Source organism: Oncorhynchus tshawytscha, linkage group LG21 (genome assembly GCF_018296145.1).
Source record: "Oncorhynchus tshawytscha isolate Ot180627B linkage group LG21, Otsh_v2.0, whole genome shotgun sequence".
In the NCBI taxonomy this organism is placed as follows: domain Eukaryota; kingdom Metazoa; phylum Chordata; class Actinopteri; order Salmoniformes; family Salmonidae; genus Oncorhynchus; species Oncorhynchus tshawytscha.
Window position 1 is genome coordinate 27,725,438 of NC_056449.1, and position 12,183 is coordinate 27,737,620.

General features: G+C 48.0%; 1 protein-coding gene across 4 annotated transcripts; it reads right to left on the bottom strand.

Moving 5' to 3' along the window:
* On the bottom strand, window positions 1–4,271 carry si:dkeyp-115e12.6 (coagulation factor V). Of its 4 annotated transcripts, XM_042303270.1 has the most exons (5): window positions 4,115–4,271; window positions 3,290–3,890; window positions 2,298–3,121; window positions 1,528–1,668; window positions 1–1,168 (listed from the first exon to the last, which is right to left on the bottom strand). In XM_042303270.1, the coding sequence occupies exons 2-4, from the start codon at window positions 3,361–3,363 to the stop codon at window positions 1,538–1,540; spliced, it is 1,029 nt and encodes a 342-aa protein (XP_042159204.1). In that variant the 5' UTR covers window positions 3,364–3,890; window positions 4,115–4,271; the 3' UTR covers window positions 1–1,168; window positions 1,528–1,537. The 4 variants fall into 3 exon arrangements, with proteins under 4 accessions (XP_042159204.1, XP_042159203.1, XP_042159205.1 ...); XM_042303269.1 differs by lacking the exon at window positions 1–1,168 and having other exon boundaries at window positions 1,423–1,668; XM_042303268.1 differs by lacking the exons at window positions 1–1,168; window positions 1,528–1,668 and adding an exon at window positions 1,920–2,130.
* Between the last annotated feature and the right edge of the window lie 7,912 nt (window positions 4,272–12,183).

The window sequence follows — 12,183 nt, forward strand, 5'->3', positions numbered from 1 at the left end:
TCTCCTCCCCTTCGTCTACGCTGATTGAAGTGGATATAACAAGAGACATCAATAATGGATCATAGCTTTCACCTGTAGTCACCTGGTCAGTCTGTCATGGAAAGAGTTCTTAATGTTTTGTATACAAGCGCACACACTTCCTCAAAGCACAATCTTGGTGGCAGTACCAAGATTACATTTAAGATGCTATAAATTCATTTGATATACAATCTCTTAAGTGAATATTGTTTCAAACCAGGGCAGTTTATAGATGCAACTGAAAATCTAGAAAACTATGGCACAATCACTAACGTGCACGAAAAATCTATCCCCCCAAAAATGTAATATATTAAATCTAGGAAAAACTAAAATAGTCCAAAAAAGCAGACTAAAACCTGCACAATTTAAATAGTGTATCTAAAAAAATAAAAATAAACTACCTCACTCATGTGTTTAGCACTTGTGTAAATTCAAGAGCACAGAGGGTGTCATTTTGAAAAAGGTTTGAGTGTAAAGAAAGAGAGAAATGAATAGGGAAAGAACAGAAAGAGGGGACGAGGGAGGGGAAGAGAAGGAGCGCTCCCAGTGGATCACCATACAAGGAGAGGAAACACGCTCAGGTTAGGTTGAGTCATACACAGGCACAGGCTAATATTGAGAAAACATAACGACCAGACATCATCCTACACATGCAGTACGTACTCATCCGTGGACAGTTTTGTACAAACCGACACACGCTCCCTCAAATGTACACCCACTGCTTATAAAAACCAACATGAACACACACACTAAAACATTCAACAGTCTATAAATAAGACTATTCAAATGAAAATTCAAGTTTTCACAACAGGCAATGGACCATGGCCTAAAGTAGCTTATACAAATTAAATAAAAACAAGGCACCATTTCTCATTTGAACCACAACAAGGAAATCTGAACCAGTAGATTTGTAAAGAACAGTACTGTAGTAGGTGCATAGAAACCAATGGACCTCTGTATAACTCAATGAAAGGTCTTGTCTTAAACGTCAGCAGGGGACAGATGTCCCTCTTCAGGTGTTTCAGTACACAAGAGATGAAACAGGTTTTATTCGGGTCAGTACATCAGGGCAGGAGGTGGGGGTCAGTACACAGCAGGTCCAGTGAAATTAACTCCTCTGACGGTCTTCCAGTGGATCTGTACAAACACTCTGACACACGGCATAAACAAATACACTCAACCATATGTGGAACTTGTGAACCCACACAGGAGAGAGAGAGGTGGATTGCCATGGGGGACGCCCTACTCTCCCAAGGAGGACCAGACGATTAAGTCAGTCATATGTGGAACTAGTTAATGTCATCTCCACATGAAACGTCCTTTCTAAAGACAACATTATGCAACTACAGACTTTGTATAATCTATCACGATCACATAGTGGTTTACATTACGACTACACAAACCGTGTGATAATTGTGAAATACGTGCTGAACGTAAACTGTGTGATGATGCAGCTGTTATTTGTGTGACCGGTGCAGATATTGGGTTCTAAGGGGCTAAACGCTTCACCTGTTGGGGGTTAATCAGGGTCCTCCTGCCCCCCCTCCCCCTGGCCGGGATCTCTCTGGGGGCGGGGCATAGCAGCAGTACCCAGGAGCCCCCTCCTCACAATGTACGGACAGCCTAGACCACTGGGAATGTCAGCAAAACCTGGAGAAGATGGGAGAAGGAGCAATGTGAACATTTAGTACTGTTTATATAATGCTAGTGGGAGGTTGTATGTTTACTAGGGGTGCTAGGAGGAAGACATACAGAACCAGTCAAAAGTTAACACCTACTCAATCAAAGGTTTTTCTTTATTTTGACTATTTTCTACATTGTAGAATAATAGTGAAGACATCTAAACAATTAAATAACACAAATGTAATCATGTAGTAACCAAAAATTGGAGATTTGAGATTCTTCAAACTAGCCATCCTTTGCCTTGATGACAGCTTTGCACACCCTTTGCATTCTCTCAACCAGCTTCATGAGGTAGTCACCTGGAATGCATTTCAATTAGACATAGTTTGATACCATCCCACAGGTTAAGCTCATATCTGTTGTCTGTTTCGGTGTCTGTAAGGTCTGATGGAGAGTTGGTTTGGTTAGAGTGGTTGATGATTTGACAGGCTGAAAATATAAACACAGATCTTTTGATAACCAACAGTGGTAAAGAATGGTGAGCTGATTTTAATAGTATATAGGCTTCACCTCTGGCCAATAATAACAACCCCCCTTCGTTGTGATATTCAAATACACAGCATTAACAAAACAGCACCCGTGTCCCCTCTCCTCACCTTTCATGACCACCTCAGGCAGGCCGTAGGGTTCGTATTCCGTATCATCGTACGCTGCAGACATCTGAGTCCGGTTACGACGGATCCGCTCCGCAAGACGGGCTGGGTCGGCAGGGATCGGGAAGGACCCAGAAAACAACATCCTGTCCCCCTTGGCCTCAGACATCTGGACTGGTGACACAGGGGGTGATTCTGTGGGTTCTTCATCATTCTCCTCCTCCGTCTGTGTGTATACGTGGTGTGTTTCTGGTAGGGCGCCTGTTTCTCTCCCCTCTGTCTGAGAGCTGGTACTACTCACCTCTACAGAGCTCAATCTCTCTTGACCTGTCCATCCTGCTGGTATGACCTTTGAACTCAGAACCTTGGTCTCCACCATCGTTCTCTCAGTTCGCCACTCTGATGTAGTGGTGACTGTTCTACGGACCGAGGAGTGACTTTTATTCTCAACACCAGTGGAGATTGGTACCTCTTGATGGTGACTGGAATGGTTGGTTTCAGAGAACTGTGCTTCAGTGGATTGAGCCTCAGCGAGAGACAGAGTGGGGAACTCTTTGTTATCTAGTTCTATGACGTCTAGATTGTGCTGATCTGTTGCTCTGGGAGTGTTTGGATTGGTCTTGTTTTCTGAATCATCTTGGTTAGTGTGCTCTGTTGCCTTGGTCTGGAGCTCTGAGATTTGGTAAACATCTTTGGTGATGTCTGCTTCTTCACCATCTTCCCCATGTTCATTGGTCTGTTTTTCCGTCTCTTGGGGATGTGTAGATTTGTTCTTTCTGGATGGGTTTTGGAGACTCTTTGCTTCAGGAGAATTGCAGTGATGCAGTCTAGACCAATAAAAAAAGATCAATCAAATTTAAATTCAAACTTTGAAATCGCCATAGACAGAACATGAAAACTGCTCATCACAGAAACTGTTACAACCAATTCATAATAACAAAAACCGGTCATTGCAATTGTCAATCAAGAATTTGTGCGTAGCCCCTGTGTGTTACCTTGAGGCCAGGGTCCTCCCATACAGTCTACTGGAGGTACAGGAGAGAAGCAGCTCATCCTCTCTGATCACCATCACACTGCTGTGTTGGCCAGGGCTGAGGGTAGCAGTGTTGTGGCCAGGGCTGAGGGTAGCAGTGTTGTGTCCAGGGCTGAGGGTAGCAGTGTTGTGGCCAGGGCTGAGGGTAGCAGTGTTGTGGCCAGGGCTGAGGGTAGCAGTGTTGTGGCCAGGGCTGAGGGTAGCAGTGTTGTGGCCAGGGCTGAGGGTAGCAGTGTTGTGGCCAGGGCTGAGGGTAGCAGTGTTGTGTCCAGGGCTGAGGGTAGCAGTGTTGTGGCCAGGGCTGAGGGTAGCAGTGTTGTGGCCAGGGCTGCAGTGTTGTGTCCAGGGCTGAGGGTAGCAGTGGTGTGGCCAGGGCTGAGGGTAGCAGTGGTGTGGCCAGGGCTGAGGGTAGCAGTGGTGTGGCCAGGGCTGAGGGTAGCAGAGGTGAGGTCCTCTGGGTCTAGACAGAGGGGCTGGGCCATTAGCCTCCACACTGTCAGCTCCTCAGCCTGCCTCTGGTTCTCCTCAGAGAGAGAGTGCAGTTCAGCCTGCAGCATCACCACCTGGACAGGAGGAGAGAGAGAATAACATTCAGGAGCGTTTCAAAATAATAAAATACAGATTTATTTAAAATAGCTGGCTTGTATATAGCATTCTGTAGTAGTAGCATTCTGTTGTGGATGTTTACAACCACATGCTTAAGCTATGGGGGGAAATTATTCAAGTATTTACAGTAACTTACATTGATAACTATGTTCACAGTAAGAGTTAGAGTACAGAAACCTACCTGCTTCTCTAGGCAGGTGATCTGGAGTGGAGCCAGTGGAGTAGTGTCTAGTAGAGTCTCATCCCCTGCCTCCATCTCCTTCACTCCTCCAGACTCTACTCCCCCTCTCCCCTCTTCCCCAGCTCCCGTCTCCCTCCCTCCATCCAACTCTACTCCCCCTCTCCCCTCATCCCCAGCTCCCGTCTCCCTCCCTCCGTCCAACTCTACTCCCCCTCTCCCCTCATCCCCAGCTCCCGTCTCCCTCCCTCTGTCCAACTCTACTCCCCCTCTCCCCTCATGCCCAGCTCCCGTCTCCCTCCCTCCATCCAACTCTACTCCCCCTCTCCCCTCATCCCCAGCTCCCGTCTCCCTCCCTCTGTCCAACTCTACTCCCCCTCTCCCCTCATGCCCAGCTCCCGTCTCCCTCCCTCCATCCAACTCTACTCCCCCTCTCCCCTCATCCCCAGCTCCCGTCTCCCTCCCTCTGTCCAACTCTACTCCCCCTCTCCCCTCATCCCCAGCTCCCGTCTCCCTCCCTCTGTCAAACTCTACTCCCCCTCTCTCCTCGTCTACAGGTTTCCCTCCATCATGCAGTGTGGCCTCACGTCCCGAGGTGATGTCACTGATTTGCTTTAGCTCTCCAGAGGTGGAATTAACTTCCTGTCCTCCTCTCTGCTTCTTTCTTTTCCTTCTCTTTGCTTTTCTTTCAGCCGGTTCTTCACAAGTCGCTGGTAGTGTTGTGTTACTGACAGAACTAGTTTCTTGGTCTGTGTTTGCCACATCTGGAAGTGTCAGTTTCAGCAGTTCGTTCTTCTGTTTTAGAGACTGCAGCTCTACAGCCAAACTCTCTCCTCTGCTATCTTGTCTCTCCTGTCCCCTGGTGTCTTCTGGTCTGTTGATAGGACCAGAAGCTTTCTCCAGCTCTGCAGTAAGACATGTGTTCTCAGTCCTGGTTAGACTCGGGTCTCTCTGGGATAGCTGTAACTCCTTCGTTGAATGTTGTTCTTCACTACGGATGCGTTTCATCTCAGAACTCTCAGACGGTTCCATCTGCCCTTTGGAACATACTACAGTTAAACTGTCAGATTTGAATTTCTCTTTGTTTCTCGTCTCTTCACTCCTGCCTGGCTGGGCAGAAGCCTTAGAATCCACCATCTTCTCTGTATTATGTTCAGCAGGATGGCCGCCCAGAGTGGTACTGCTATCTGTTACATCATGCCATTCAGTGACACAGTTTTTCTGTGGAGTGGTCAGCTGACCTCCCTCATCACAAAGTGTAGAGGAAGCCTGGGTAGTGTTCAGTGGGTTGATTGTTATGTCTGTAGTCTCTTCTATCCCGGAGGCAGACTTATTCTGAGTGCTATGTGTGATCTGATGTATATCTGTATAATGGTCAGCCTGCTGAGGGGTTATAGTTACCCTAGTGCTCTTTATCTCCTCCTCCTGTCTCTCTTCCTCTCGTGTCTCTCTCTCTTTCTCCATCCCCTGTCTGAGCGTGGCCAGTTCATCTCTGCAGCGCTGCAGTTCCTTTCCCTGCCTGAGAAGGCCGCCCTCCTTCTCCTGCAGCTCTGCCAGCAGGTCCTGGATGTGTCTGCTCTGGTGGTCGAAGGCCAGGGTCAGCTGCTGGGTCTGCCTGGTCACCTGGCTCTGTAAAGCTTCCAGCTTTGCCTGGGAGTGTATAGCTCGCCCAGCCTCCCTGGCACTCTCCCCCCGCAGACGCTCCACCTCTTGGGCTAGCTCTGAGGCAGAGAAGCCTGCACTCTGGAGTGCCAGTGGGGTTTTCTCCATGTCCAAGGGAGATACACCTCTCAGAGTGTCTTTATTGGTCTCTCCCTGGTCTGAGGAAGATATCCCTTTCTCAGCTTCCACAGTGGTTTCACCCAGCTCAGAGGCAGACATACCCCTCTGAGCCTCCACAATGGCCTCTCCCTCACCAATAGGTCTGGAGAGTTCTGGTGCTTTGTTCAGAGTTCCTTCTTCCCGGATCAGATCAGCTGTTGTTGCCTGCGGGACAACAGTGGTGGACTCACACAGGAGATGGTGCTGGTCTGGAAATGGTAGTAGCTTGTTGGAGTTAGAGGGGATGTCACGGTGCATGGTGAGATATGTCAGAGGGGTGTTTTTATCTACCATGTTCTTCCTTTCAAGACCTCCACGGTTCTTCAGCTCCTCCAACTCTGCCTGGAGCTCTTCCAGCTTCACAGTAAGTTCAATCGTTCCTTCGATCCCTTTGTTTTTCAATCTCTTCCTCTCCTCCTCCTTTTCCCTTTCTCTCTCCTCCTGTTCTATCAAGAGCTCAGTCTTCAACTCAGCCAGCTGCTTCTTTAGCTGGAGATTCAGCAGCATGCTTTCAGACTCCCGGTCGTCTCTCTCCCTCCCTTTCCTTTCCTCCACTCTCTCCCTGTCCTCTGCATCTGTCCTGACCTGTATCTCAAGTTCAGCCAGTGCCTCCTTCAACCTCCCCATCTCTGCCCTCTCCTCCTCCTCCTCCTCCGTCTCTCTGGAGGTCTTGGTCTGGGAGGCGTGTTTGCGGGTGAGCTGCTTGAGCCTGGTCCTGGCCTCGGCCTCCGCTCTGCGCTGGGTCTCCAGATCCTCCAGTCTCCTTTGTAACTCATCCTTAACGTCCTGCAGCTCTGAACGCAGCTCTCTGTTCTCCCTCTGTAGGTCTCCCTCAGCCCTGGTGGTCTGGGCTCGGGCTTTGGAGTGGCTGGACAGGGTCTCGCTCTCGTAGTCTGTGTCGGAGCCAGCGGAGCTGGTGAGGTGGGGACTTTGGTCTGTTGGAGAAAGAGAGCTCGGTGTGTCGAGTGTGTTTTTGTCCTTGGTAGATGCTTCCTTTCCAGGGATGCAGCCATCTACTACGGACTCTGCCTCGTCTTTTCTCTCATTCTCTCGTTTCCTCTCCTCCCCCCTCCCTCCTGCCCTCTGTCGTTTTTCAGAGTCTGTGGATCCAAACGCAGTGATGTGTTCTGAGTCAATGCCCTCTCCAGGTTCTCTCTCTGTGGGGTACTTTGCTCTCCGTTCCTCATTCCCTCTCTCCTCTCCCTCCCTCGCTCGCTCCTCTCTGGCAGGTCTGTTGGTCTGAGCCGAGGGTGTGTGTGGGGCGTGGCGGCCATGTCGTGGTGGTGAGACTGGGGAAAAGCTCTGTCCTGCAGGGCTAAACGGAACTGGAGTCATTGGCGCTACAGAGGGCTGGACTGTCTTCTGGTCTGTGAAGGGGAATAGGGAAAGAAACAAGGGAGAAAAATATAAACTAAATTACTTATTATCATTCAAACTGGCATGTTAATTCAGCAAAATGTTACCAGAGAGACAAACATTTGGATAATCAACCAAATATCATGAGTCAGGGTGTAATACCGCTGAAGGTCAGCAGGTGGCAGCAGTAACAAACGGCTAGCTTGTACAGCTCAAAGGAAGTTAGTGAGGGGGGAAAAGTATTTTGAAAGTCATGAACAGTCTGGTGTAGGATTTCACTCTTTTGTTAACTCAAACACGTCCAATTCAAAATTCGTAACCTTAAGACAACAGCATTGTCTAGCGTCTCTTTTCATAAAGGGTAAACACCCCATTATCAACAACAGCCATCTCTCCTCCTCCCACCCTCCTCACCTTCTAGTTCTTTGACACGTCGGAGGGCCTCAGCCAGATCCTCAGTCAGATTCTTCACCTCCTCCTCTAGTCCCCTCTCTCTCCTCCTGTTCTGCTCCAGAGTAACATTCAACCCCTCCCTCTCAAGCACTGTCTCCTATCGGAGAGCAACACATTCACATGCATACAGTCAATAACTATGTAATAACTATGCAATATCAACTATATAAACAACTTTAAATAACCAACATATTCTTTCTGTAACATAACCCAATTCTATAGCAATAACATATTGACTTAAACAGATAGTGCTAAATGATTCAGTTACTTCATAACGCGGCCACTGCTTAGTTCATGCATAGTAGATTGACATGTCTAGACAAAGGACACAAGAGTCTGTTCATAATTTTATGTGGGTATACCGTTAGTTTGGTTTGTGTTTGGGCCTCTTTCTTCTGGCTCTCCTTCAGTTCCCCCTCAGTCCATTTGACTTTCTCTTTCAGAAGGTCTACATCCCTCTCCAACGCCTGCTTCTGAAGGGTCACCTGGGAGAGACATGAGGGACAGGAATATTACTCCATCATGGAGGAAGGAAGTGCTAAGGAAAAGGTGGGGACTGGGGAGGGCTATGAGAAGGTCACATATAAAAAGGTAGTAGAAATAGGAACTCTTGAGGAAAGGGCAGGAGGCCAGCGGAGAGGAAACAATGGGAGGAGCTGGGAAAAGAGAGGGTCGCGTGGTGTCCGCCTAAAGGACGGGTCGCGTGGTGTCCGCCTAAAGGACGGGTCGCGTGGTGTCCGCCTAAAGGACGGGTCGCGTGGTGTCCGCCTAAAGGACGGGTCGCGTGGTGTCCGTGGTCGCGTGGTGTCCGCCTAAAGGACGGGTCGCGTGGTGTCCGCTAAAGGACGGGTCGCGTGGTGTCCGCCAAAGGACGGGTCGCGTGGTGTCCGCCTAAAGGACGGGTCGCGTGGTGTCCGTGGTGTCCTAAAGGACGGGTCGCGTGGTGTCCGCCTAAAGGACGGGTCGCGTGGTGTCCGCCTAAAGGACGGGTCGCGTGGTGTCCGCCTAAAGGACGGGTCGCGTGGTGTCCGCCTAAAGGACGGGTCGCGTGGTGTCCGTCTAAAGGACGGGTCGCGTGGTGTCCGTCTAAAGGACGGGTCGCATTGTATCGGTCTAAAGGACAGCCGCACAAAGTGCAGTAAGCTACACACCAGGCAGAGAGATGGAGAAACTATCAAATCCATCAGATACATAGCAAACTACATGTAAACATGATCACATGTTTCTTGCTTACATGATGTAACACTCAAAACATTGGATACACTTCCATGCCATGGATAAAAACAACTAATGAATACCTCTACAAATTGATCAACCAATTTGAGGTTTATCAATTTGTGCAATGTCATTGTTGTGGAATTCACTGGTCTGGAATACACATGCTTATATTCCCCATGCTCAAACAAAGCCCTACAACCATTGGGCTGTTTAACTCGCATAATCGCTTTAAAAGCAACACGTGATCAGATTAAAAAGCTTATCAGTAATTCAATATTATGTCAATCTGATTTGAGGCAGCTAGCTAAACCATATGAACTGTAGCTCTATTGTGTTCAGTGTGGATTGGAGAGTGAGGAAGAGAATGGTTGTGTCCCCAAATGGCAGCCTATTCCCCATCTATGTGCCCTGGTTAAAAGAAGTGCACTATTAAGGGGAATAGGGTGCCATTTGGGATGTAACCAATGAATGCCGTATCAGATTGAACTAGATTAGATATACTACTGCGGTCAGGCCTGCCTTTACTAGACTGTGGTGACCTACAGAAGGAACTGAAAGTGATTTATTATTCATCATTCATGAACTAGAGCTTGAAAAGCTAAACATGTGTAGAGGTGGGGATGGGAAATATTAAGTAGCACCTGTGAGCCTGAAATAACCAGCATCTCTTTTACTGTAAAGTGCAACCATTTTGAAATGCACACCAATAACATCACACCATTCATGCACCTCCACATGCTCTTCCAGCCTCTAGTGGAAGTATCCCTCATGCCTCCACCCACTCCCACCAACCCTCCTTGGATGAGAATGATGACTACGTCAAGGCGAGTTATGTTTCCCAGAAGACAACAGCACATCAAGTCAAAGGTTCTGAACAGTCAGTCAGTCACACCAGTATTACCTTCCCTGCTCAACACTCCACTGGGACAAACCAAGAGGGGAGGAAAATACAGAGAGAGAAGAGAGACAGAGAGAGAAGAGAGACAGAGAGAGAAGAGAGACAGAGAGAGAAGAGAGACAGAGAGAGAAGAGAGGAAGCAAAAAAGAAAACAAGCAAGGTCAAGAAAGAAAAGAGAAACATTAGTTCATTGACCTTGAGAGCAGCACATAGCTGAACCCCATTGTGAGAGAGAGCGAGAACAAGAGGCAAGAAAGTAGACATTTTGAAACCCAGAGATATGAAAACAGTGAAGTAAAGAAAGTATGTCTACCTTCTCAGACTGGGCCTGTAGTGTGTTGTGTAGTGTTCTGGCCTGCTGGACCTCCTGGTTCAGTTTGTTAACATCCAGCTGGTGCTGTTTCTCCACAGCCTGACACTCTTTCTGCAGCTCCAACAAGTCCTGCAATACACCCAACATCATGGGCATCATCAGTAGAGTAGACAGGATACCGAACTCTGTCCCAAATGGCACACTATTCTCTACTATGTAGTGCACTACCCTATGGGCTCGGGTCAAAAGTAGTGCACTACATAGGGAATAGAGAGCCATTTGGGACACATACCTAGATACTATTTTAATAACCGGATGCTTTGACACTTTGAACTCACAATACACGCACGAAACAGACACTAGACTTTTTTCCACATCACCTTCCACACCGTCACACCTGGGTGTGTAGCTGCAGGGGCGTATGAGACCCTCAGACGCACACACAGCCTCTCTCCCCTCTCCTCACCCTCTGGTGTTGCTTGTCCAGGTCTCTGGTGCGTTGCTGGTGCTGCAGGCGGCTGCTCTCAGTGTTCTGTCTCTGACACTTCAGTTCCTCCTGCAGCTGCTTCCCACGCTGCTCCAACGACTGGGCCTGGAGAGGAGACACAGTATAACAATGTGACAGGTATGACTGTGTCCCTGTGCCTTGCCAGTCACACTGTTAAGTGCAGTCTGTGTTTGGCAGTCACTCACGTCTTTGTGTTTCATACAGTGTTAGTGTGTTGCAGCCGTACCCGATCGCTCTCCTGTGAGATGCGCGTGTGAGCGAGGCTCAGTTCATCCTTGGCCCTCTGTAGACTTTGTTCTCTGGTGGTCAGGTCTTTCCTGGCGTTGGCTAGAGCATCCTGGGTTTGTCTGAACCGCTCACACTCAGCCTTCAGCTCCCCTTGTAGGCCACGCATACGCCCCTGCAGCTCTGCTACACACCCCGACACTGGGAGAGGTGGAGTGAGAGAGTGTTCCCCGTTTGCTTTGGCATTTAGGCAATGTGACTGTGCCTTTCTTACACATTTCATGTCAACAAAGGGTTGTGAATTAATACAAGTTGAGAGGGTGTTCGGGATTCAGTCAACACGTAGTGTTTTGCTGTAACATGTTTAGAATGTAAACAGGGAAGTGACTGATTTATCAGATAGCTGTCAGATTGTCAGAACGATTAACACACGGATTAACACTGTAGCTGTGGCGACTATTGATTATTGTGAAAGTAGGACAATCCATCCAGAATGACTCATGGGAGTCAGTCAACTGTCAAGGCACTATCAGCTCTGTTTCCCCAATGCCCTTTACTCTAGTTTTGAGTTCCACAATTTCAACAGATTCTAAGTCATGTGAAATCCATTTTGAGCTCATTTCAAAGTACATTTGAGCAGTCTTGTCTCCTCTGTTGAGGAACGCAGTGTCTGTACTGAAAGGCCAGTAATTCAATGTGTCTGGAGCCATACAGGATGACACAAAGCCCATTACTGCAGCCAGCATCTACCGACCAGCAGGGAAGACAATGGGGGAGGGGAGGGGGGGCATTCAGGCTGAACGCACTCCCTGAGTCTCTGATTACACACTGTCTGACTCACACCTAAAGTAAACATTGCCTCTCTCTCTGCCCCTCCTGCTGTCAAAGGAAGCTAGCAGTTTTTACTGATTTAATTTTAATGGCATCCTTCCTGCTCCAACCAGCACTCGAAAAACAAATCCACATATTATTGGCCGACTAACGGCAAACAAAAACAGACCATATATTATTGGCCGACTAATGGAAACAAATACAACCCATATATTATTGGACAACTAATGGAAAACAAATTCAACCCATGTACAATTGAAGTCGGAAGTTTACATACACATAGGTTGGAGTCATTAAAACTAGTTTTTCAACCATACCACAAATTTCTTCTTAACAAACTAGTCTTGGCAAGTCGGTTAGGACATCTACTTTGTGCATGACACAAGTCATTTTTCTAACAATTGTTTACAGACAGATTTCACTTATAATTCAATGCATCACAATTCCAG

Coding starts and splice junctions, on each gene's coding strand:
- si:dkeyp-115e12.6 (XM_042303268.1), bottom strand. CDS start 3,363: ATGGTGATCAGAGAGGATGAGCTGCTTCTCTCCTGTACCTCCAGTAGA. Junction 3,122..3,289: donor GGGAGGACCCTGGCCTCAAG/GTAACACACAGG, acceptor TTATTGGTCTAG/ACTGCATCACTGCAATTCTC. Junction 2,131..2,297: donor GCCTGAGGTGGTCATGAAAG/GTGAGGAGAGGG, acceptor TTATATTTTCAG/CCTGTCAAATCATCAACCAC.